This window comes from Rhodamnia argentea, chromosome 7 (genome assembly GCF_020921035.1).
Source record: "Rhodamnia argentea isolate NSW1041297 chromosome 7, ASM2092103v1, whole genome shotgun sequence".
Taxonomy (NCBI): Eukaryota; Viridiplantae; Streptophyta; class Magnoliopsida; order Myrtales; family Myrtaceae; genus Rhodamnia; species Rhodamnia argentea.
Window position 1 is genome coordinate 7,100,284 of NC_063156.1, and position 23,495 is coordinate 7,123,778.

Below are 23,495 nucleotides of genomic sequence, written 5' to 3' on the forward strand. Positions count from 1 at the left end.
AACTTTGAGCATCATTTGGCAAATCAAAGGTTCTTTTGCATGCTAAACATTAATGAATCCCTAAAACTGTTTCCTAAAGCAAGCTATGATAATGCTGATTTTTGAGTTGCCACGGAAACTTCTTCATCTGATCTGGTCATCATCCAATGGTAGGTTATCGATACAGCCGTGATCAGTATAAGTGCCTAAGGCGATCAAAGCACCGATACACCTCCTCCAATCACTGTCCCCTGCAAACACTGGCAGGTTATATCGTTGGAACCAAACTCTCTCGTAAGGCGAATGCTCAATATCAGAATGTACTCGTCTCACTTTCCCTCCCAATTGACTTCAACTTCTCGTGAATTGCCTTCTTTACTAGAGCGACAAGCACATTCCAGGAAGCTATAAATTAAGCTCCCAGCAACTTACTGGAAACATTTTGAAGTTCATCCATTGCAAAATAAGGCAGTGCAACTGTGGCGATTATTACTCGAACCATTGGAAAAGGTCTTTAGAGCCTGGGAAAATATTTAGTCTAACATCCTGCAACTATAACTATTGTCATTACGCGAATAACCCCCTTCTTGCAGAAGAAAATCTCTGCGTGGAATCTGTCCTAACACCAATTAAGAAAGAAAAGGCAATATTGAGAAAGTAAAATACATGCACAGTTAGATTCTGGCTCCCGGAAAAAAAAAATAAAATAAATAAAAATAAATAAAACGAGTATCTACAAATGGACAAGCAAGAACCTATACATTCTTTCCAAGAAAAGGAGGTGGTGAGTGTGTAAAAATGGGTAAGCAAGCACCTAAAATGTCTTCCCAATTGTTACTGCCACACCCTTCCGACCAAAATAAAAAAGGAAAAAAAAAATGTTACTGCCACGCCCTAATTTTCCTATATCAGTTTCTATGCAAAAAGCCCAGCCACTAAATGCAGAATAACAACCAGTGATCAGCGTTGAGGTCCCGGATCTTGAGGTGGTTGCACAGTTGATAAATCCTGCAAATTGCCCGTGCTCGTATTATACGGGCTTTGCTGCTGATGGGTTCCAGGATGGTGCCAGCCATGATAAACATACTGTGGGGCTGACCCTTCACCAGCATGCTGATTCCTACCATTAGCAGGCAGAGGCACCCATCTTGGGAAGTGACCGTGTGGAGTCGAAGCCGGTCCAGGAAATATTGAAAAGGGATGATCATTTCTATACTGGTCCTGAGCTTCCAATGTGGGGTCATGACTGGTCCACAAATTATTAAAAGGGGCAGGTGAATGAGAAGGCATTGGTGGAGATTGAGAACATGTACTTCCTGTGCCCTGAATGCTTCCCCAACCAGAAGTACTGGCATTGGCCCGAGATGAGCCACCACCTTGATTCAACTCTTGTTGAGCTGATGGCATGTCAATGTGCTGGTTATTACCATTAGAAGGTAGAGGCACCCATCCAGGGAAGCCACCCTGTTGTTGTTCGGGAAGTGCAGACACTGCTCCTGGATCAAGCTGATTGTTCTGCGTGGCGAAATTATAGTACTGAAAAAGGCGATACAGTTGAGAGAACTGATTAGCTAGCATTTTTGCATTACAAGACTGTCAGTCAAAGATTGGAAGTACAGAATTAAAAAGTTATCAAGCAGGTGCCAAATTAACTTTTACCATTCCAATAAGAAAATAATCATTTCTATGCTGGCGTTGAGCCTCAACATGCAATGCAGAGTCGAGCTGGGTCCTGGAACTATCAGAGGGGGCAGGTGAATTAGGCAGAAATTGGTGAGACTGAGGGGTACTTCCTCTGCTGGGAAAGCTTCCCCAACCAGAAGGATTGGCATTGGCCCAAGATGAGCTGCCACCTCGATACACCTCTTGTTGAGGAGATGTCATATCATATCCGAAGTTTTGATGCATATATTCATCGCTATTCATGTAACCATGTTGCAGGGGCAGTTGAGGCTGATAGTAGCTTGATTCTACATAGGGATGTGTAAATCCATGGCCGGTCGACAAATTATTGCCTCGAAGCAGGGTCTGTGATGATTGATGGATGGAAGCACTTGGTGTATAAGGTGGTGCATTCTGATCAAAGAAAGCACAGCTTTTAAAAGCTTTGCAGCATTTTAGTAACCGAGGTTCTAGACTTCTACAAATCCAAAAAAAAATGTAGCATGCCACCTTAACCTTTCTTAAAACACAAGTAAAAGAGTCATATGACACCATCTTATTACTTGCTGAAGCACATCACAAAGCTTCTAGCCCTATATTCAGATTTCACACCTCTGAGGTACAATCCTGAGTTGTTAAAATTTGATGTTTTCTTCGTGGAGAAATCAGGTGAGGGGAAAAAGGCCAGCATCATGCTTTCCATTAAAGGAAAAAAAGAAAAACCATGAGCTTAAAAACTAGCTTACCTCTAACATTCTCTCTGGAGGCTGAATAGGACTGTATCCTGAGGCATAAATTCCCAGCGGACCCACGGCACGCAAAGGTGGGACATGGCTTCTTGATACAACTGCAGCATTACCATTTGTGCTTCCAGCCACTTTCTTCATTTTCCCTTTCCCTATCTTTAGATGGTGCGGTTGAGAAGCAACTGATGAAACCGCAGCGGACAGAGGTGATGAAACATTATCGAACTGTGATCTTGCATTAGTATCCGCTTCTGAAATTGAAAAGTGTTGTAATTCGTAAAGTTGAAACACCAGCTGTGGCAGTGAACTCTAACATTGTGACATAGATCATTTGGCAAAAAGACATAAAGTAGACTAAAATCATCTGATCGTGATCTTCCATATGCATAGCAAGAAATATAGACATCCATGCTTCACCGATAGTCACACAAAATCATACAATATATTTATTCATTTATGTTTTGGCCAAAACATCTTACAGGTGAAGTCACCACAAGTGCTTCACAAGCGGACTGCTGATAGTTTAATGACAATACTAAACAGAATCTAGAAATCAAGATTACAAACTGAGCTGTAGCATGCTAATGTATGAATATTTTACCTCCATCTGTCCCAAATTCGCCTGTCTAGACAATGACAACTCTTTAAAGGACTCACTAAGAACATAAAAAAGATATCTGATATCCGCATGCCTCGTTGGCAACCCTACCATTCCAAGCGATAGTTCCCAAAAAGCAATTCAACTCTATCAGCATTAATTCAGATAGCAGACACAGAACATGCAAGAGAATAAAATCCGCCACAAGCAGTAGATTTCTTATTAAGATGCTAGAAACTCTGGCCAAAAGGAACTGTCGGAATATACTATAAGATACAAGATTTGAAAAGTTTGAATAACAGAAAACTGGTTTAGCCTTTCATATCAACAAAATGCTGTATTCTCACCCTGAGCACCCCGGACTGTATCATCACGAGTTGTGTCTGTTCTTCCAACATCATCATCACGACTTCCTCCTTGTTTTAGGACGCTGCTGCTGACTTCATGTTGAGACTTAGACTGTTGCGCATCGATCGTCTGAAGAATTCAATAATGTCCAGACAGTGAAGAGAAAGGGAGGAGAAGAGAATGGACTCTCATAAGACATAAAAGGCCATGTTGTGGTAGAACCGTTCTTTTTTCCAATTCGTGCCATGTCCAGTATGACATCAATATGTAGTTTCAAGGGAAGAAATTTCTTCTTGCAACTTCTAAAAACTAGGATAAATTCGAATAATCTGCATAAGTCTGTCAACTTATATGCAGAAAACTGTTTTTGTGCTAGAATCAAGTATGAAGGCATAAACATTACAGATAAGCAAAATTGAATATCTTGCGAATGCTTTGTAAACATTACCGCTTTCTCCTTTTCCCTTTTGGTCTTCACTGCTTCAAATTCTTCAACAAAGATTCAAAGCAAAGCAAACTATCAGTTCCCAGAAGAAAGGGGCAAGGGTGACTCAGGGCAAAAGCATGGACGCTGGTACATCGTGACCTAGCTACATGCCATCATCTGGTATACTAGCTCATAAAAGAAACAGAGAATGGTTGTCGAAAACTAACTGTTAAATATGTCTCGAGTTTAAAATTGTTATTGGCACCACAAGACAAAATATGGGGACCACGTTTGATCATTACTCAAGATTTTGGTCTGATAGGAAAGAAAGAAGTGCACGACCTCTTTCTTGAGTAATGGTAGATCCGGAGATCACGGTGGGTCCCAGAGAGTTCAAAAAGAAAGAAGAGCACATGGCTTCTTCATGCAATTGTCGTTCACAAAAGAGAAGGAAATTTTGTGGGCCCGGCGGTGGTGGATGAAAGGAATAAAAGAAGAAAAGGTAGGATTGCTTTCCCCCTTTTCTCTTGAACCTGCAGAAGCCGTATAGAAGGAAAGAAGGGTTTCTTGTATATTATAATGAGCACCCAAAAGAAGAGAGGGAGGTGTGCTGCACAAAAGGGCTTCTCATCGCACAAAGAAGAAGTTGCACGGAAGGCACTAAGAGAAGGGGATTACATTTCTTTCTGGGACGAAGAAGCCGCCAAGCGCGGCGAGTGTAGTAGATTTGTGCTTCGTGAGTTTTATTTTGTTATATCCAAGTAAGTTGTTTATTTGTGAACACTTTGGGTTTGGGTATAATCTAGGTGCGGGAAACACGGCGTATTGAACATTGTAATTCGATTCTCATTATAGTGGATTGTTCTTGCGCTCTCTGGATGTAGGTACCGATATTCGGACCGAACCACGTAATCCTTGGTGTCATTTATCGTTCCTCTTATTTCTCTTGGTGCTTTCATTGATTTATTTGCAAGATCGTTAGCTTCCGCTTATATTTACAACAATTGGTATCGAGCACGGTTCGGATATTCTAGATTGTGATTTGGGCTTTTGCTTGTCTAATTATTATCTGATATCCTGTTATTGCAATTATGTCGTGAAGCTGAAATTGAGAAGTTTAACGGGAGGAACAACTTTGGGTTATGGAGTCTCAAGATGGAGGCGATATTGACAACTCAAGTTTAGGAAGCATTGGGGGCTGAGTTTTAACGATGAGTTAAAGGATGTGGTAATGAGGAAAGCTAAGTTTAATCTGTTGAATTTATCGATGAAGTGTTAATAGAGGTTGTGAGGAGAAGGATACCGCAGATTGTGGACAAAACTTGGCGTCTATGTAACGAAGGGTTTGAACAATCGCTTATACATGTTGAAGAGGATGTTCCGTTGGATATCAAGGTACTCTATCGAACCCATCTAGATGAATTTAATAAACTCATGATGGTTTGAAGAACGTCGGTAAGACACTTGATGATGAAGAGCGGGCATGATGTTGTTAGCTTCCCTACCAGTCATGGGAGCACTTTCGATTCATCATTGCGGAAAGGTCCCATTTTCTAAAGAGTGGCGAGAAAGTTGCGAGATGACAGCCAGGATGTAGCGCGAGGACTAGTGATTCGGGTAGAGAGCAACAACGGGTAAGAGGTAAGCGATCTAAGTCGCGTCATAGAAAGTCCAAGGACGCGTAAGTGCTTTGAGTGTCACAAGAGGGGCACATCGGAGAGATTGTCCTAAGTTGAGAAATAGAGGTGATAGCAAGCCACAACCGGTGTGGCGAACGTTGCTGAAGAGAGCACTAGTGATGCAGGCTGTCTTGTGTTGACCGCAAGTTCATCGGGAGATGAATGGGTGCTAGATTCGGTGTTCTTATCATATGACGCCTCATAAGAACTGGTTTACTACTTACTGCAATGGTGGTAGAGTTGTTGGGAATAACGCTGCAAGTTTGGGATGGGACGTTCGGATTCATGCACGATGGCTGTGCGCCATTGACGACGTAAGGCATGTACCGAGCTCAAGAAGAACCTTATTTCTCGGGGACACTCGATGATATCGGGTGTAGTACACCGCTGAAGGTGGGTTCGAAGATCTCTATGAATGTGATGAAAGGAAGAAGTGATTTTTTTGGTCTTTCATCGTGAGTCGCGATCTAACTCGTTTATGGCATATGCGTCTAGGGCACATGAGTGAGGCGGTATGACGATCTGAGTGATAGAGGGTTGTTAAAGGGTCGAAGACAAGTAAGTTAGACTTATGTGAGCACGCATCTTTGGGAAGGTCAGGTATTCATTCGACCAAGCAACCGGTAGAATATATTCATTCGGACGTTTGGGGTCCGTCTCCTGTTCCTTCGAAAGGAGGTGCTCGTTATATCTTTGTTTTTTTTTGACGATTATTCCGGGAAAGTATGGGTAACAAATCGATGTGTTTGATCGGTTCAAGAAATTTAAGGCATTGATTGAGAAGCGTCGGATAAACGGATCAAGTGCCAGAACCGATAACGGCATGGAGTTCGTGGTAAAGATTTTACCGAGTTCTGCAAGAGAAGGGATTGTGAGACACCGCACAAAGAATGGCGTGGCGAACGGAAGAACGGAACTTTACTTGAGCGGGCTCGAGCATGCTTTCGCATCTGGAATAGGCAAGGAATTTTGGGCGAAGCGGTGAACATGACATGTTACCTGATTAATCGATCTCCATCATTCGCTATCAGTGGAAGACTCCGAGGAAGTATGGTCGGGGAAACACTGTTGATTACTCCGGATTACGAATATTCGGATGTCTGCGTATGCTCATGGAGTGATGGTAAGCTTGAGCCGAGGTCGAAGAAGTGCATATTTTGGGTTATGCACATGGGGTGAAGAGGTGTGGTGCACCGATCCCGGATCACCCGTTTTCTAATCAGAGATGTGATTTTCGACGAGACCGAAATGCTTCGACGGAGGAGTTCGAGACACAGAGAGCATGCGATCATGGTGTTAGTAGTGAGGTGGAGCCGGTGGAGACTCGAGACCTCGGGGATGTTGAGGCTGAGATGAGGCCAGTTCTGAAGTCGGTGATAGTGCACAACTAGTACCCGCAAGCATAGTATAGCCGCAGCATGAAGAGAAGGCAAATTAAACCACCGGTACGTTATGCTTATCATTTTGCTTATGCTTTAATCGTAGGTGGCTAGGGGCTATGAGTGAAGAGATGGAATCACTCCATCGAAATCAGACATGGGAGTTAGTTAAAGTACCCAAGAGCCGGAAGATTGTCGAAGTAAATGGGTCTACAAACGGAAGAGGGCATTCCTAGTGTCGAGGCGGCGAGATATAAGGCGAGACTTGTTGCGAAGGGGCATACCCGGCGAGAAGGCATTGACTACGGTGAGGTGTTTTCTCCGTGGTAAGGCATACTTCTATTCGTGTTTTACTTGCCTTTGTTGCTGCAAGGATCTCGAGTTGGAGCGGCTTGATGTGAAAACGGCGTTTCTTCACGGTGAGTTGGAGGAGCAGATTTACATGAGGCACGGAGGGATTTGCTATTCCGGGTAAGGAAGATCATGTTTGCTTATTAAAGAAATCTTTGTATGGGCTGAAACAATCTCCTAGACAGTGGTATAAGCGGTTTGACGCTTTCATGGCTAGTCGGACTATTCAAAGAGTCGGATGGATAGTTGTGTTTATTTCGGGAGATTGGAGGACGGGTCTTTGATATATCTGCTATTATATGTTGATGATATGTTGATAGCAGCAAAAAATATGTCGATATTGATGTCTTGAAAGAAGTGCGAGTTTGAGATGAAAGATTTAGGTCTGCTGAAGAAAATATTGGGTATGGAGATTTTGCGTGACAGACTCAGGATTATTACGTCTGTCTCAAAAGAAATATATTGAGAAAATTGTTGCACGTTTTAATATGCAGTCGTAAGTCGTGAGTACGCCATTAGCAAAGCACTTTAAACTTTCGGTTAAGTTATCGCCGCAACCGAGGAGGAAGAGGAACATATGTCTCGTGTTCCTTATTCTAGTGCCGTGGGTAGTATTATGTATGCTATGGTATGCACTAGGCCGATATTTCACAAGCTGTCGGTGTGGTTAGTCGTTATATGAAGCGTCCGGTAAAACTCATTGGGAAGTGTGAAATGGATCCTCGATATTTGAAGGGGACATCAAACGTTGGTATAGTATACCGGAGGGACAGTAATGGCGGTGAGACCACTGTTTTTGGATTCCGATCATGCGGGTGACTTGGATGAGTGGTCTTTAGCGGTACTGTTTACGCTTGCGTGGTGCGTTAGTTGGAAGGCGTCCTTACGGACCACGTAGCCTTGTCGTCGCGAGGCGAGTACATGGCCGACCTTTGTAGCGAAAGAGGCGATATGGTTGCAAGGTTTGCTCATGGACTTTGGGTTAGAACGAAAGTGTTGATATACCGTGATAACCAAGGTGCGATTTATCGGCATATAATCCGGTTTATCACGAGCGAACGAAGCATATCAATATCGTACCACTTCATCCGAGATGTCTTAGCGAAGGGTAAGGTTGTTGTGAAAAGATTGCTACTAGAGAACCCTGGGACATGATGACTAAGCTTGTTCCTTTGCGAAGCTCAGCTTTGCTTGAGACTATTGGCGTCTAAGAGTGAGCGCCCGTGGAGGCGTTGGGAGAGCGCATAGATGATGAGCATTATTAACTTGGCTTCAAACATCGAGCCAGGTGGAGAATTGTTAAATATGTCTCGAGTTTAAAATTGTTATTGGCACCACAAGACAAAATATGGGGACCACGTTTGATCATTACTCAGATTTTGGTCGATAGGAAAGAAAGAAGTGCCGACCTCTTTCTTGAGTAATGGTAGATCCGAGATCACGGTGGGTCCCGGAGAGTTCAAAAAGAAAGAAGAGCACATGGCTTCTTCATGCAATTGTCGTTCACAAAGAGAAGGAAATTTTGTGGGCCCAGCGGTGGTGGATGAAAGGAATAAAAGAAGAAAAGGTAGGATTGCTTTCCCCTTTCTCTTGAACCTGCGAAGCCGTATAGAAGGAAAGAAGGGTTTCTTGTATATTATAATGAGCACCCAAAGAAGAGAGGGAGGTGTGCTGCACAAAAGGGCTTCTCATCGCACAAAGAAGAAGTTGCACGAAGGCACTAAGAGAAGGGGATTACATTTCTTCTCCGGACGAGCCGCCGCGGGCTTGAGTGTAGTGATTTGTGTTCGTGAGTTTTATTTTGTTATATCCAAGTAAGTTGTTTATTTGTGAACACTTTGGGTTTGGGTATAATCTAGGTGCGGGAAACACGAGCGTATTGAACGATTGTAATTCCGATTCTCCGATTATAGTGGATTGTTCTTGCTGGCTCTCCCGTGGATGTAGGTACCGATATTCGGACCGAACCACGTAATCCTTGGTGTCATTTATCGTTCCTCGTTATTTCTCTTGGTGCTTTCGCATTGATTTATTTGCAAGATCTGGGTTTGCTTCCGCGTTATATTTACAACACTAACACTGCCCATCTAATTCTGCGAAAAGACATTCATGGCATGGTTAACTATTATTATATCGGCTAGCAATGTAATCGAAAGCAGAACATCCATATATCTGCCGCTTATAGGGCTTCAAGAACATGATCTAACACGCTGAAGTCGTCTTTCTTTCAACAGACAAGAACATTGCTGATAATGGATGGTATGAGTTCAGCTCATTTGATCATTTTCATTCAGCTAGTGCAAAAAGGGAAACACTTGATAAAATTCAAAGGATGGCATCGCCTCTCAAGATTAATCATTGATAAAATTCAAAGGATGGCAATGCCCCTCGAGATTAATCAAGAAACAAGAATATAGGGTAGACAAAGTGCAAGTGTGTAAAACCTAGCCAATTTGCAAAGAGTCTCTTAGCGGCGAGTTTGGGGTCCCTTCTGCATTGCTTGAGAATCTCGTTTACGCGCTGGATTTGCTCCTCCCACTCTGCCGGTGGCCCTGCTCTATTTTTCCTTTTCTCTGTTCAAGAGAGCAAGGAGACCTGGATATAATAATTCCATCTAAACGGAAAATAAATGGAAAAAGAAGGAGAAACTAAATCGACTTCACTGATTCGAATGGTTCAGTTCACAAAAAGAAATAATGGGTGTTTCTTGCTTTGATAGCAAGGGCTCTGATCAACAGTCAAAGAGAAACAAAAAAACAGAGTATAGCGGAAGCGCATGAAAACCTTTCTCAAGGAGGTTTATGAACGACGGTGAGGGAGTCCATTCCACATTCGTCGACTGCTTCTTTGACTGGCAATCAGCACATGCTCGACTCGATCCTTCGGCTGCATTGACACGTCTACCTTCGCCATCTCCTCCTCCTCCTCCTTCTGCGTCCCCGTTTTCCTTTCTCTCTGTTCACAAGAGAGAGAGGGTCAGATCAAGAACGAACAGGAGACTACTCTCCAGCAACAGAAACAGAGAATATCGGAACTGCGCGCAAAAAGACCTAGATTAGAGAGTCTCAGCATGGCGTCGATGAAGTCCATATCGCATGCCTCGAGTGCCCGGTAAATCTCCTGCCCGGGGAGATGTGAAAACATCCGCATCGACATCATACGCTCGACTTTCTCCTTTGCCTCCATTGGCACCTCAAGCTTCTTTCTCCTGCTCCGTTTCTTCGTCTCCATTGCTTTCTCTATCTCTGTTCGCAATTTTTATCGCGAGTGACTTATTAACCTTCGGCCTTCGCTGAAAGACCGGACTCTGTTTTCCTCAATTCTTCTTCTTTTTTGTTCCACCGAAAATTTCGAACTTGTACGCATTTTATCCTCTGTTACGTCTCCGTCAAGAAAGCACCATTAAATATCCCCACGCAACGCTGACGTGGACGACGAAATCTAAATTAGCGCTGAAGTGGGTCCCACATAGGTTAATGAAATAAAAAAAAAAAGTACGCCATAACACGCTCCCCGTCTCTCTCGTTTTGTTGTTGGGTTGAGGGTCGTGGAGCTCGGTTGCTCTCCATCTCTCTCGATTGCTCTACTAAAACGACGACGAAATCTCGACTGCTCCAGACAAAGGAGCTCGATTCGTGGCTGAACTCTCACGCCCTTTGCCTCATTTCCCGCTCGATTCATGGTTGAACTCTATTTGGTATGATCTGGGGTCTAGGATTCTTCCCGCTCGATTCATGGCTGAACTCTATTTGATAGGATGTAAGATCTAGGATTCTTTTCTAATATCTCGAAATCTTAATTGCTCCATGAACTCTATTTGATAGGATGTAAGATCTAGGATTCTTCTCTAATATCTCGAAATCTTAATTGCTCCATAAGAAGTAGATGTTTTCGGTCGTTCAAAATCATCATATTCTTGGCGTGCTCGACTTACCAATATTATGTTGTTGTTCTTCATCGTCGATGTGCGTGTTCGGATGCTATAATGGTTCTGAATCCCACTCTCTTACTCTTTTTCTGATTCATTTGGTGGTTGTGCCGAGAGTCAAACTTTTCATGTAAAAAGCATATTGTCCTCATCGTAATCTATTGATTTTCAATTAATTAAGATCTCATGTTTCCGTTCATAATTTGGGTGGTGCATCCAGTAACTTTATTTTCAATGTACATGGGGCTACGGTTTACATCTAGTCTTTAGCTACTAATTGTCTATACATGTCAAAGTTCATGTCAGAATGGAAATAACAGAGGAACTTGAATACACAAAGGGCCTTCCATTTTGGGGGTTTTGTTCACTATATAGAATGGGAGTGGGCAATCCAACCAAAAAAAAAAAAATTAGGAGTGTGCAAAAGAATTAAGAACCAGCCTGCTTGGTTCTTGACGGTTCATGGGAACTAGTCCGGTCCCGATTCCGATTAATTGGAATTATTGAGTACTTTTGTCCAATTTTCGGTTCTAGATTGAAATCGCACGCTCGAACCGGTAAACCCACACATTGAATTTTTATTTTTTTATTTTATTTTTTTCTAAAATGATAGGTTGTCGATATATAAACGATACTGCCGTCATAAGTATCAGGATGTACTCGTTTCACTTTCATTTCCAATTGACTTTGACTTCACGTCAATTGCCTTCCTTCCTAGAGCGACAAGCCCGTTCCAGGGAGCCATACATTAAGCTCTCAGTAACTTGCTGGAACATTTTGAAGCGTGCTAAATTGCATATTTGAAACTGGAATTAACTCCCAAGAGTTAATAACGCAAGGTTTAGTACTTATGAGATAGGTGACTCTTTGGGAACCGTGAGGTTCGGTATGGCATGGGTTGAACTTGACAAGTTAAAAATTTTCGCGTCAACGTCGACAATGTCGCGTATGACGATGGTCGGTGGACGGCCGGCGTCCGTGTCATCAATTTATGGCTAAAATTGACTGGATGTATTCAATTAGCAAGATGTGAAAATGTTTAGGACTCAATTAGCCAAAATAAAAAAAAAAGATTTAGAAATGAATTGGCACAATTATAATAGGTTTTGAATTTTTTTGTTAATTTTCTCACTATGGCAGACCCTTCTTTTTTATTTTGTTTATAAACAGATTAGTTTACTAGGCTGCCATAAGTTGGTCTGCTTATTATGAATTCCAGGATGTTGACAATTGCAATTTTATCTAGCAAATAAGCACAAAAGCAATTGCGAACGGCGCAATCCTACCATCAAGAAAATTATCCAACAAGTTATAAACCTATTGTATTTTCACTAGTTCAGTCTTAAATTTTTTTAATTTTGTCAATTGAGTCATAAATGTTTTCACATTTTGTCAATAGAGTTCATCCTAGTAATTTGACTGGAAATCGCTGACATGGACGTCGGTCGTTTCTACGTGGACGAGAAAACAACAATTGGTTGGAGCAAAAGAATTCGATCTAAAAAACATGAATCTCTCTACAGTGTATGAACGTGATCAGAAAGGCTGCGTCTTCATATGCATGTCTTCTATATGCATAATGACCATGCTGATGCAAGAGATTGGAAAGAACACCATCTTCACAACATCCCTGAGAAGCCATAATCATAGATGCTGACCTCCTGGTGGTGATCATAGTAGTAGCTACTGTCCCAGAACGGAACCGCCAGATGATCCGCATCCTCCAAAAGCCATGACTCCAACTCCTCCAGACCCACCTGATGATCGATGTCGCTCATCATCCGAGACGATTCGATAGTGGGCGCTCGAACCTCCACCCTCATGCTCCGAGAGTCCCCGTGGCAATCTTGATCCTCAACATGAAGTGGGATAGGCGCTCGGGCTCGTGCCGATCCTTCGCCAGCCATTTCCTGGCAGCTGGTTGGGATGCGACCGTCGGGCGACAGAGACGGCGAATTAGGTGATGAGGGGACCAAAGTGGCATTCCCAGTCAGCTCCTGAACGAGGCTCTTGAAGGTGGAGGCATCCGTGATGTACACTCTGGGCTTCACGACTTTGATCAGGCTGTGGAGCTCCTTCTCGTTATTCTTGGACACCTTCATGGATGATGATGCTTCACTCACCATCACCTTCTTCCCCATTTTCGCTTCTTCTTTGATATGTAGTTTATCTTCGGATTGGACGAGAACACACTCGCACGCCCTCTGCGGATCCGATCGAACAGGTATATATAACAAGAGACAATAGATCTGTGGATTCCGAGCTTGATAAAGCTGTGAGAATGGTTCAGGAAAAGAACAGGGGAGAGGACATAAGAGCGAAATAGATGCTGAAAGTTCTGGGTTTGTTTGGCTGATCACAAGACTTAGAATTTTTTCCCTTCTTTTGTGCGCGTCTGTGTCGAGTCAATGGCATACACGGCTGAAGTCACACGAGAATGTGCGGGGATTTGTATTTTGCATGCAGATGAAGGCCAAATGATTAGTGGTCGGGGTTCGGGAAGTTTGATCAACTTAAACTCGTTTAAATATCTGTAATCAATCCATGGTTAGGACGGACAATAATGGCAAAATTTGACCAAAAAAGAGCGCATGATCATGATGAAATGACGTATAATAATACTCCTGCAGCTTGACTACTCATGAAGCTGTCTTCTAGTGCTCGTGATTTTTCCAGTTGCTGTCTCGTCGTTTTACTTCGTTTTGGTCGGCAAGCCCCACGCTGGCCAAAACTGGGAAAAAAAATTGTAAACATATTAAGAAATAATCAACTTTATCTACATCAGCAATAGTTGTGTCATGTAAGACAATCAATGTCCATGTCAGTAATTTCTAGCTAAATTGACTAGATGAATTAAATTGATACAAATGCAAAATATTAAATACTAAATTACTCTAATTGAAAGGTTTCTGATTGAATTGGTAACCAATGTAGTAGGTTTAGGACTACTTTGATAGCTTTTCCAAAAATTTGCGACTTTGAAGAAATGTATATTCTTTAAAATCGATCTCTTGTATTACTTACAAAACAAATTAGCGAGCCACATTTTCGTCATTAATAAAATCATTCAAGCATAGGTCATTGTTAATAGTTAAAAATTTCTCGTTGATTAAGTTCCTAAGTGATAAAAGCAATCATTCGTAGGAAATTATGTTCTACATCCATGATTTTCCCATGAAATTTGGGTCAATTTGTTTATGTATGACGCATGGACTGGTCTGTTCATTCAGGAAGTTTGGTCAATGGATTTAAAATTTTATGTTTACTTTGTGATTAGGATAGATATTAATGGGAAAAACTAATCTAAATACACGCATGATCATGATGAAATAACGTATTATAATACTCCTGTGGCTTGACTATTCATGAAGCTGTCTTCTTGTGCTTGTGACTTTTCCAGGTGCTCTCTCGTCGTTTAGACATATTAATGGAACAAATTATCTAGATACACGCATGATCATGAGTCATTTTCAAAGGGACTAACCGAAATTGAGGGTCCTGATGATTAGGATCGGGAGAAGTATAGAAAAATCCTAAATTCATCGTATTAGAATCAATTTAATCTTAAACCTTTTTGTATTGGTACCAAACAAGTCAATCCGGCCAATTTTGACTGGAAAATTACCGACGTTGATATTTTTTAATAATTTTTTTTCGAGAAAATGACATCAAAAGTGTCAAAATTTATGTATGTGGCTCATTTTAGCGCAATTTTGTTTAAATTACTTAAGTGTCAACTTTTTCAAAAGAACAATCATTTAAGCGCCATCTCCTATTTGTTCGGCCGGAAAATTAAAGATTTGTATTTTGCATGCAAATGAAAGCCATATGATTAGTGCTTGAGGTGCCTGGACTGCTCTGACTATTCAGGAAGTTTGGTCAACACATTTAAATATTTTAAATTATGATGTGATGAAATTATACATATAATAATAGTCCTGCGGCTTTGAAGCTGCCTTCCTGTGCTTGTGATTTCCAGTTGAGGGTCCCTGGTAATTAATTGTTTAATTAAGAGTAATGTCGTTTATGGATGGAGCTGGAAATCATTTAGAATCTAGTACTTATGCAGCCCGACTTCAACGTAGCTTTCCTGAAATTGGACTCAAGATTTGCTTTATCTTATGTTAGAAAATGGGGTAAATACATCATGAATGCCATAATTTGTGTACGGCGATTACTTGAGTGCAATAACTTCTAAAACGTTCATTTAAATGCCATAACTTTCAAAAATCATTTACTTGAATGGCACGTCGGAGCAAAATCGTTCACTTGAGTGCTATTGAGCCATGTCATTTTCCGAAGAGCCGGTTTAGTTGTCTTACGTTCATGTTAACATGGCACTTAAGTGAATGATTTTTTAAAATTATGGCATTTAAGTAAATATTTTGAAAGTTATGACACTCAAGTGAACGCCGTACACCAGTTATGACACTTCTAGTGTACTTTTCCCTCAGAAAATGGAATAATTGGTTCGATTCTAGAGGAAGAATATGTTTTTTCAAACCACTTTCAATCATTTTAGGAAGCATTGACACTCTTTTGGGGTCTTCGTGTCTTGTGGGACATTTTTTGGCACTTTTCGGCACTTCGACCTCTCCCTTTGCGAACTAACATTGTCGAGTCCAAATATATACACGAGTCCATCATTCTGGCATACCATTTCGACATGTATGGGATAAATTTTAATCATTTTCAATAAATTATGGGTCAAAATGTAATTCTATCATACACACACACACCCACACACACACACATACATTTAAGTCATATACACAGCCATCCAAAAATTAATAAAAAAAACTTAATCATGAATCTCTAATAAAAGAAAAAGAAGAAACTCACCGCTAATAATTTTACATAACATGAAATTTTCATCATGTATATACAAAAATTTCTATACACAAAAATTTATATTGAATATATAACGTGTTTTACCATGTTGAAATTCTTTATTTTTTAAAAATGACGTGTCTTGTTGTGTTTTGTCGTGTCACGTGTCCGTCTTGTTGCTACTTAGCAATCATTAATATTAATCCAAATTGGTTTGACTATTAATGTGGGAGATACCATAAGTGAATCTGTTTAGCGAAAACTCGAGGACTTAAAAAGTTTGTATTTTTATATCACGAAAAATCTCAAATCGGTACACCTATCACAAATTTATTACAAACTAATTTTTGACCACCAAAAACCCCAACTTGATATATTTAATGATAAATTTACCTCCAACTAATTTTTTACCCACTAAAAATCACAAATTGCACACGACAAATTTACATCCCGTTAGTTTCCGTTCTTGGTCAATACCACAAAAAATCCCACACTAGTACATACATGCATGACAAATGGATGGTAAAAATCCAAAATTGGTACATCCTATCAACCACCATTGCCCCGTGTCACCTAACTCAGCAATTTGATAGTAAAATTTAACGGAAGCTAATGGATAGTAAATTTGTCACAAGTGTACCGATTTGAGTTTTTGATCTTCAAAATATTAGTTCGGATAAATTTGTCATATGTGTATCATTTTGATAGTTTTATAGATCGTTCAATGGCTCTTTTTCCTCCTCCCTTTTTTTTTTAGGATAAATGGTTATCATATGTGTGTCATTTTGAAGGTTCTTTTGGTGTCTAGTATTAACCCTTTTTTTAAATTAATTTTTTTGTATCATTTACAAAAATGAATTAGCAAACTATATTTTCATCACTAATGAAAACTTTTAGGCATTGATGGTTATTGATAGTGAAAAATTTTCCGTTGATTAAGTTCCTAAGTAATAAAAATAATAACTTCTATGAAATTGTGTTCCACATCAATGATTTTCCCGTGAAGTTTGGGTTAGGTTCTTTATATACAACAAGGTGCATCCTTAGGTTACAACGTGTTCGAAAGGGCTTTCTTTTAACCGTAAGTTTGTTTGAAGCAAACTTCAGTGGAGAGAGTTGTGGCGCAATTTAGTTCGACGTGCAAGCTCCACGTTACAAACAACAATGAATAATCGCTTTGGACAAGCGATTTGCGAGCATGTGGGAGTCATTTTCTGTAGAATTTGGGCAAACTTAGCTTGCATTGATGAAGTCATTTACAATATATACATAGGATTTAGGGCTAACACAATACAATGACAATTATGCCCTTTAGTATAAACCTAATCTACCAATATTTTCATTAGCATGTAAGCTTAGCTTAGCCAAGCGTAGTTGAGATAGCGTTTTAATCAACTTTGACATTGTTTCTCACTTTTTTTTGATAAAATTACGAGCAAGCAAAGCTAGTATTTGGCCTAAAGTTCCTTGGGAAACACCCAAATATATATTCTACCGAACTATCATTTTCTCTCAAAATTGCTTCTCAAAGCACGGTTTACCAAATAGTGATTGCATTTCCTCAAAATATCTTGGAGAAAATTTGAGATGTTTGACAAGTTTTCGAACCGACTTTAGGCCAAATACTAGCCAAGAGAAAGCCAAAAGCTCAAAGGCAGCATTCTCGATCCGAAGGAGTTTGTTCAGTCCTTTGATACAGATGGACGCCCTGTCTCTTGGGGTCATATCATATTGTCTTTGCTGCTGATGGTTTGGCATGACGCTCGCTTCAGGAAGTTGTCGGCTCGGCAGCCTTGATAAGCATATTGCAGTGAAGATCCTTCGCCGTGCTCATTATTTAAGTTGGCAGGCAGAGGCGCCCATCCGAGAAAGCTACCAAGTTGGAGCTCTGGGATCGCAGAGATTGCTCCTGAATTAGGTTGATGGTTCCACCCAGCGTAGTTACAGGTCTGCAAGAAAGGCGGATACAATGAGAGAACTGATTAGCTAGAATCGCTGCATTACACGACTGTCGGTCGAGATCAGCAGGAGTAGATAGAAAAGCTATCCAAGTGGGATTCAGGCTTTCTTTACCATTTCTGCAGGGCGATAATCATCTCTCAGCTGGTGCTGAGCCTGAGACGTGCAATGCGAAGCCATGGCCAGTCCTGGAAATATCAGAGTGTGCAGGTGAAATAGTCGGAGACCCACAAGGCGTACTCCGTGCACCTGGGCAGCTTTCCCAACCAGACGCATCAGCATTGGCCCAAGACAAGCTACCACCTTGATGCACCTCTTGTTGAGCAGATGGCATATTATATCCGAAGTTCTGTTGCATATTTATGCGTTGACACATAGAAGGATGAAGAGGTAACAAACCATCTGCATTTAGGAAACTGCAAAGACTGTCCCAAACACAAGTTCTAGTGGTAACTGGCAATCGAACAATAGAACCCACAAGCGAGACCTTACTCGTAGATCTACAATTAGCTAAAGGTGCTACTTCAACCCAGCATACATGTTCTCAAATTTTATATGGAGCTCCAAGGATTGCGGCTAGATGAATTTGCTGAGGTTATTTTGCTAATAGAAGCTAACATTAAGGATACCCACAGCTGACAGCATAGTCATGTCAGCCTTGTCGTATCAGTTCAACGTATAATTCAAATGTTCCACTGTTTCAATTGAAACAGTCATATGACACCATCTTATTACTTACTAAATCACATCAAGAAAACTCCCATGCCTCTGAATGTACAACAATTAGGTGCCCAAATTTGCCGTTCTCTTTATGGAGAAATCAGCTGAGAAAAAGGCTGCCACAAGCAACCCACATAAGGGGAAACAATAGAGCTAAATACTACCATACTTCTGACATTCTCCCTGGACACTGAATAGGAGCCGTATCTCGAGCATGAGAACGGGCCATCAAGGACCAGATCTTGAGGATCCCTAAAAGGCTGAAAGCGAGATGCCATGGAATTACTTCGGCTCAATAGATATGGATTTCTAAACAGAAGAGAATGATGCAGAATTACCCCCACCACATATGTAGGACTGACAAAGGTTCTTTAGTTTCAATAAAAACCTTCACATACCGCCTTCTTATTACTACCAAAGGACATCAAAATACTTCTTCTCAGACAGTTTTGTAGAAGATCATTTCAAAGAACAATCTATTGAATTCCCTAAAAACTAAGGCACGGCGTAATTCGAAGATTTGCCCATTCTCTTTTTGGGAAGTGAATTGATGAAACAGCACTCAGATTGTGTTATCCACGAAAGGAAAATCACACAAGCTAAAAGCCTAAAATTTTCATACCACGTGATGCAGATGTTTGCAGATGCTGAGACCTTGCAGCACTGGATCCTGAGGATACAGATGAGGTTTCTAGAAAGGGAAGTCTAAGGAGATAACAAAGTTCTGACGGTTGATCAGCGTTTGCCATCAAATCATTCAGCGTCAATGGTATTCCACACTGTGGAAATGAATCAGCAGCATAATGAAAAAGAAGGGGACAAAGCAAACGCTCGTAGAAGTAGAATCTCTAGTGGACAAAGCAAAGCAAAAACTTGGACGGACAACAATTTTTCAACTAGCTTGGAGAGACAGGAAAGATCACGCAAACACAAGAAAAAATAGCCAACACTAAACCACAGTAAACTAATATAGCCAAGCCCAATGTGTTTAGCTGTAGAATCTCTAGTGTTCAATCGAACATGGTCAGAAACATAACAGTGAGAACTGAGAAGTCATCTGGTAAGGCTTTGGATGTAGCCATTAAATAGTTTGATTAGCTTAAGAGTGAAGGCCTGGGCGATAGTCAACTAGCCGCACTGAAGGGTAAACTCAGCAGTCAAATGCAAGGAAACTATACCTGTTGCGTTGGTGGTGGGAAGAATTCATATTCCAGAAACTCAGAACTTCCAAGAGCCACATTATTTTCAAGAGCCATCGGGATCAGAAGCAGCTTGTAACGCATGGGAACTCCGTGGATGACCCTTGACACGCAAGGCTTGGACATTACTTGTTCATGTAGTTGCAGCGTCATCCTCCGTGTGCCGGACAACTTCCTTCCCTTTGTCTAAACTTGCGCTGCACAACAGAAAAGTGACTGATGACTTGGCACTGCCCGGAGATGATGACAAATTGTTCAGCACTGATCCTGAATCGCAAGGTGTGTCAGAAATTTAAGAGCGCTCTAATTGGTAATTCTGTGAACTTAAGCATCGCTACATAGATCATCTGGCAAAGAGATGAAGTCATCATGAGTGCATCAGTGTGAAGATGCTATGCAGAATAATGCTAAATGTTATCAACAACGTCTACCTTCAAGATCAATCCTAACCCCTAGGACTAATGTATGAAATGCACCTCTATCTGGCTTGAAACCCTTTCAGTCCAGACAACAAAAACTCCTTAAAGGACTCACTAGCTGCAGATACTTGTGGAACAAAAAAGATCATACGACCTAGAAACCTCACCCAATACAACCCCATTGTCAGCCAAAAAAGATTCTAATCTGTCAGTATGCAATTCGAAAAAAAAAGATCATACGACCTAGAAACCTCACCCAATACAACCCCATTGTCAGCCAAAAACAATTCTAATCTGTCAGTATGCAATTCGAACGGCAAATGCACCAGAGAAAATTTTTCTGTAAGCAGTTAAATTCCTCAATCAAATACTAGAATTTATGGTCAGAACCATAGACAAGTATTTCCATCTGACCTGTTGCATTAGAAAAGTTGTTGAATAACATAAATTCTGATTTAGCCTCGATTGCTCACCCTAACACTGCTGGAATCATCATCGGAGCTTGAATGTGATTGAATCATCAAAGAAAATTGACACTGCTCTTCTAATTTTTCAAAGATTCAAACCAAAACAAATCATCAGTTCCCAGAAGAAAATGGCACGGGTGACTCCAGGCATAAGCATGAATTCTGGTACATTCATGACCATACGGTATATGAACTCCTAAAAGAAAGAGAGATAGAATGATGGTCGAAAACTAACACTGCCTCCCTAGTTCTGCTAAAAGATGTTCTTGGCATCGTAATTCGAAAGCAGAACATGCATATCTCTGCCACTTATATGGTTTCAAGAAACCTAATATCACACGCCGAAGTTGTCAACTTAATTTATACTTCTGTTGCAAGGCAGCTTGACAAGAACAAATATTATCCGATGCTTTCATCAAAAGGGAGACTGTCAATAAACTTCACCGATTCAAAGGATGGCAATATCTCTCAAGATTAATCAAAACAAGAACATGGGCTGGATGAAACCTAGAGAAAGTAGTCTCTGAGCGGTGAGGTCCGGATTCATGTTGCATTGCTTGAGCTCTTCGGTGAATTTGGGCTCCATATTCACAATTTTGTATACAAGTGTTAGATATATTTAGGATATTATGTGATTCTGTGTATTTCCATCGATTGATCTGATTGGTAGGTAATCTTCACTTTTTTTTTTTTTAAATCTTCACTTGAGCATGTACAGAATATTACATTTTTCTGTCATTGCTATAATACTCAACTATAAGCTCAACTTGCTCCTGCCACTGTTCCAGTACCCCTGTTCTGTTTTTTTCCTTTTTCCGTGCAGGAGTCAAGCAAGAAGACCCAATCCTATAATTTAAACAAAATGAGAAACATACTAAATCAACTTCAGTGACTCCAAAGGTTCACATCACACTGAAGGCGGTGTTCCGGTCTTTTACAGGGGGGTGTTCCGGTCCTTTTCTGTGGACGGTGGCAAGGTTTCTGATGCAGTGGGCCATACTAGATGTGGTCCTTTACAGGGAGGTGTTCCAGGTATCAAGTTCAGTCATTCATGATGTGGCCAAGTGCGCTTCCTCTCCGATACTGGAGGCGGTCTTTTTCATTCTGTTTATAAACAGATTAGTTTGCTAGGTTTGCAATAAATTGGTCTGCTTATTTATGATGAATTCCAGGATGTTAACAAAGATATCCCATGCAATTTTTTTTGGCAAATAAACACCAAAGCAATTGCAAATGCTGCACTCCTGCCATCCGCTCGCTGAACCTGATATTTTGCTCTAGGAATAATGATTAAAAGCTATGCTCAATTCACTCTCGGCAGGAAAGAAAAGCATATGGAGGCGAACAATCAGCTACAACTGAATGCCAACAACAGGAAAATAATGAATTGATGAGAAGGACATGGTTAAACAACACCAACTCTCTGAGTGAGGAGAATAAAAAATGCGCTCTTTACACTTCATGTCACTTGCCTTTCTATAGCGACAAACACACACAAGGATGCTATTCATTAAGTTCTCTGTGCCGTTACTGAAACTCTTGAAGTTCATCAAGGGTGCAACTGTGGCGGTTACTTACTTGAAGCATTAGCAAAAAGGGCTAGACATTATGGAAAACATACACAGTCGAACTAACATCCTGCAACTAGAATTATTGGTGTACACAACGCTAAAACCCCCTACATGCAGAACAAATTTTCCCTCAAAATCTGTCCCAACATGAGAATTAACAAACAAAAAGACGACATTGAGCCAATGAATTATATGCTGAAAAGTATGGACAGATGGACATGCAAGAACATATTGTTACCGATTCCAAGGAACCAGTGAAGTGTGTAAAAATGGATTAGCAACAATCAAAGTATCTTTCCAATGAAAGCTGCCACTCCATAAAGCTTGTATATCAAAATCTAGCAAGAAAGCCTTCCCTGTTAATGCAGATACCAAGCAGTAATCAGCGGAGCTCAAGGTGTTTGCGTTGTTGATGGGTCCTGCAAATCGCTCATGGTCATATTATATGGGCTTTGCTGCTGATAGTTTGGCATGACGCTCGTTTTAGGAATTTGCCGGCTTGGTAGCCTTGATAAGCATATTGAGGTGAAGATCCTTCACCACACTGATTATTTGCTTTAGCAGGCAGAGGCGCCCATCTGGGGAACCTACCAAGTTGGAGCTTGGGGAGCGCGGAGATTGCTCCTGAATCAGGTTGATCGTTCCCACCAGCGTAGTTGCAGTTCTGCAGGAAAGACAGATACAATGAGAGAACTGATTAGCTAGCATCACTGCATTACACGACTGTCGGTCGGATTAGCAGTAGTAGATAGAAAAGCTATCCAAGATAGATTCAAGCTTTCTTTACCATTTCTGCAGGGCGATAATCATCTCTCAGCTGTTGCTGAGCCTGAGCGTGCAATGTGAACTCGTGGCCAGTGCTGGAAATATCAGAAGTCCATTTGACATTCCTCGAGTGCTGCATAAATATCTTGCTCGGGGAAACAGGGGAGCATCTTCACTCTACGCTCGAACTTTTTTCTTCGTCTCCATTGGTACCACAAACTTCTCTCTGTTCTCCTTCTTCCTCCCCATTTTTTTTTTTTTTTTTGGCTCTCTCTGTTCACAAGAGTCAGATCAAGAAGACCAGCGGACAATTCTCTCTCTTGGCTCTACGAATTCAAATTATGAGAGAGAAACTAGATGGTTCAGAGGGGAGCAATTGATACCCATCGCTGAAAGAGCTAAAGACTCTGTTGTGACGAAACGAGGTGCTTCAAACTCACTTCACCAACCGTCTTTTAACTCCCACAA

The 23,495-nt window shown here is 41.0% G+C and overlaps 2 protein-coding genes across 5 annotated transcripts in view; one reads left to right on the top strand and one right to left on the bottom strand.

Annotated features, from left to right (window-relative positions):
• Positions 1 to 23,495, top strand: part of LOC115746805 — a 959,385-nt gene that overhangs the window by 881,848 nt on the left and 54,042 nt on the right. The window lies entirely within an intron of this gene.
• LOC115746807 lies at positions 397 to 10,418 on the bottom strand. Of its 4 annotated transcripts, none has more exons than XM_048282089.1 (8): positions 10,220 to 10,418; positions 9,954 to 10,124; positions 9,614 to 9,742; positions 3,782 to 3,822; positions 3,333 to 3,462; positions 2,388 to 2,638; positions 1,639 to 2,007; positions 404 to 1,515 (listed from the first exon to the last, which is right to left on the bottom strand). In XM_048282089.1, the coding sequence occupies exons 1-8, from the start codon at positions 10,398 to 10,400 to the stop codon at positions 940 to 942; spliced, it is 1,848 nt and encodes a 615-aa protein (XP_048138046.1). In that variant the 5' UTR covers positions 10,401 to 10,418; the 3' UTR covers positions 404 to 939. The 4 variants fall into 4 exon arrangements, with proteins under 4 accessions (XP_048138047.1, XP_048138046.1, XP_048138045.1 ...); XM_048282088.1 differs by having other exon boundaries at positions 406 to 1,515; positions 1,639 to 2,055; positions 3,360 to 3,462; XM_048282087.1 differs by having other exon boundaries at positions 406 to 1,515; positions 1,639 to 2,055.

Excerpts from the sequence above, each read along its gene's own strand:
- LOC115746807 (XM_048282087.1), bottom strand. The coding sequence starts at position 10,400 with ATGGAGACGAAGAAACGGAGCAGGAGAAAGAAGCTTGAGGTGCCAATG. Across the intron at positions 3,463-3,781 it reads AAAGGGAAAAGGAGAAAGCG|ACGATCGATGCGCAACAGTC; the intron begins GTAATGTTTACA and ends TGAATTCTTCAG. Across the intron at positions 1,516-1,638 it reads ATTATTTTCTTATTGGAATG|TACTATAATTTCGCCACGCA; the intron begins GTAAAAGTTAAT and ends CGCCTTTTTCAG.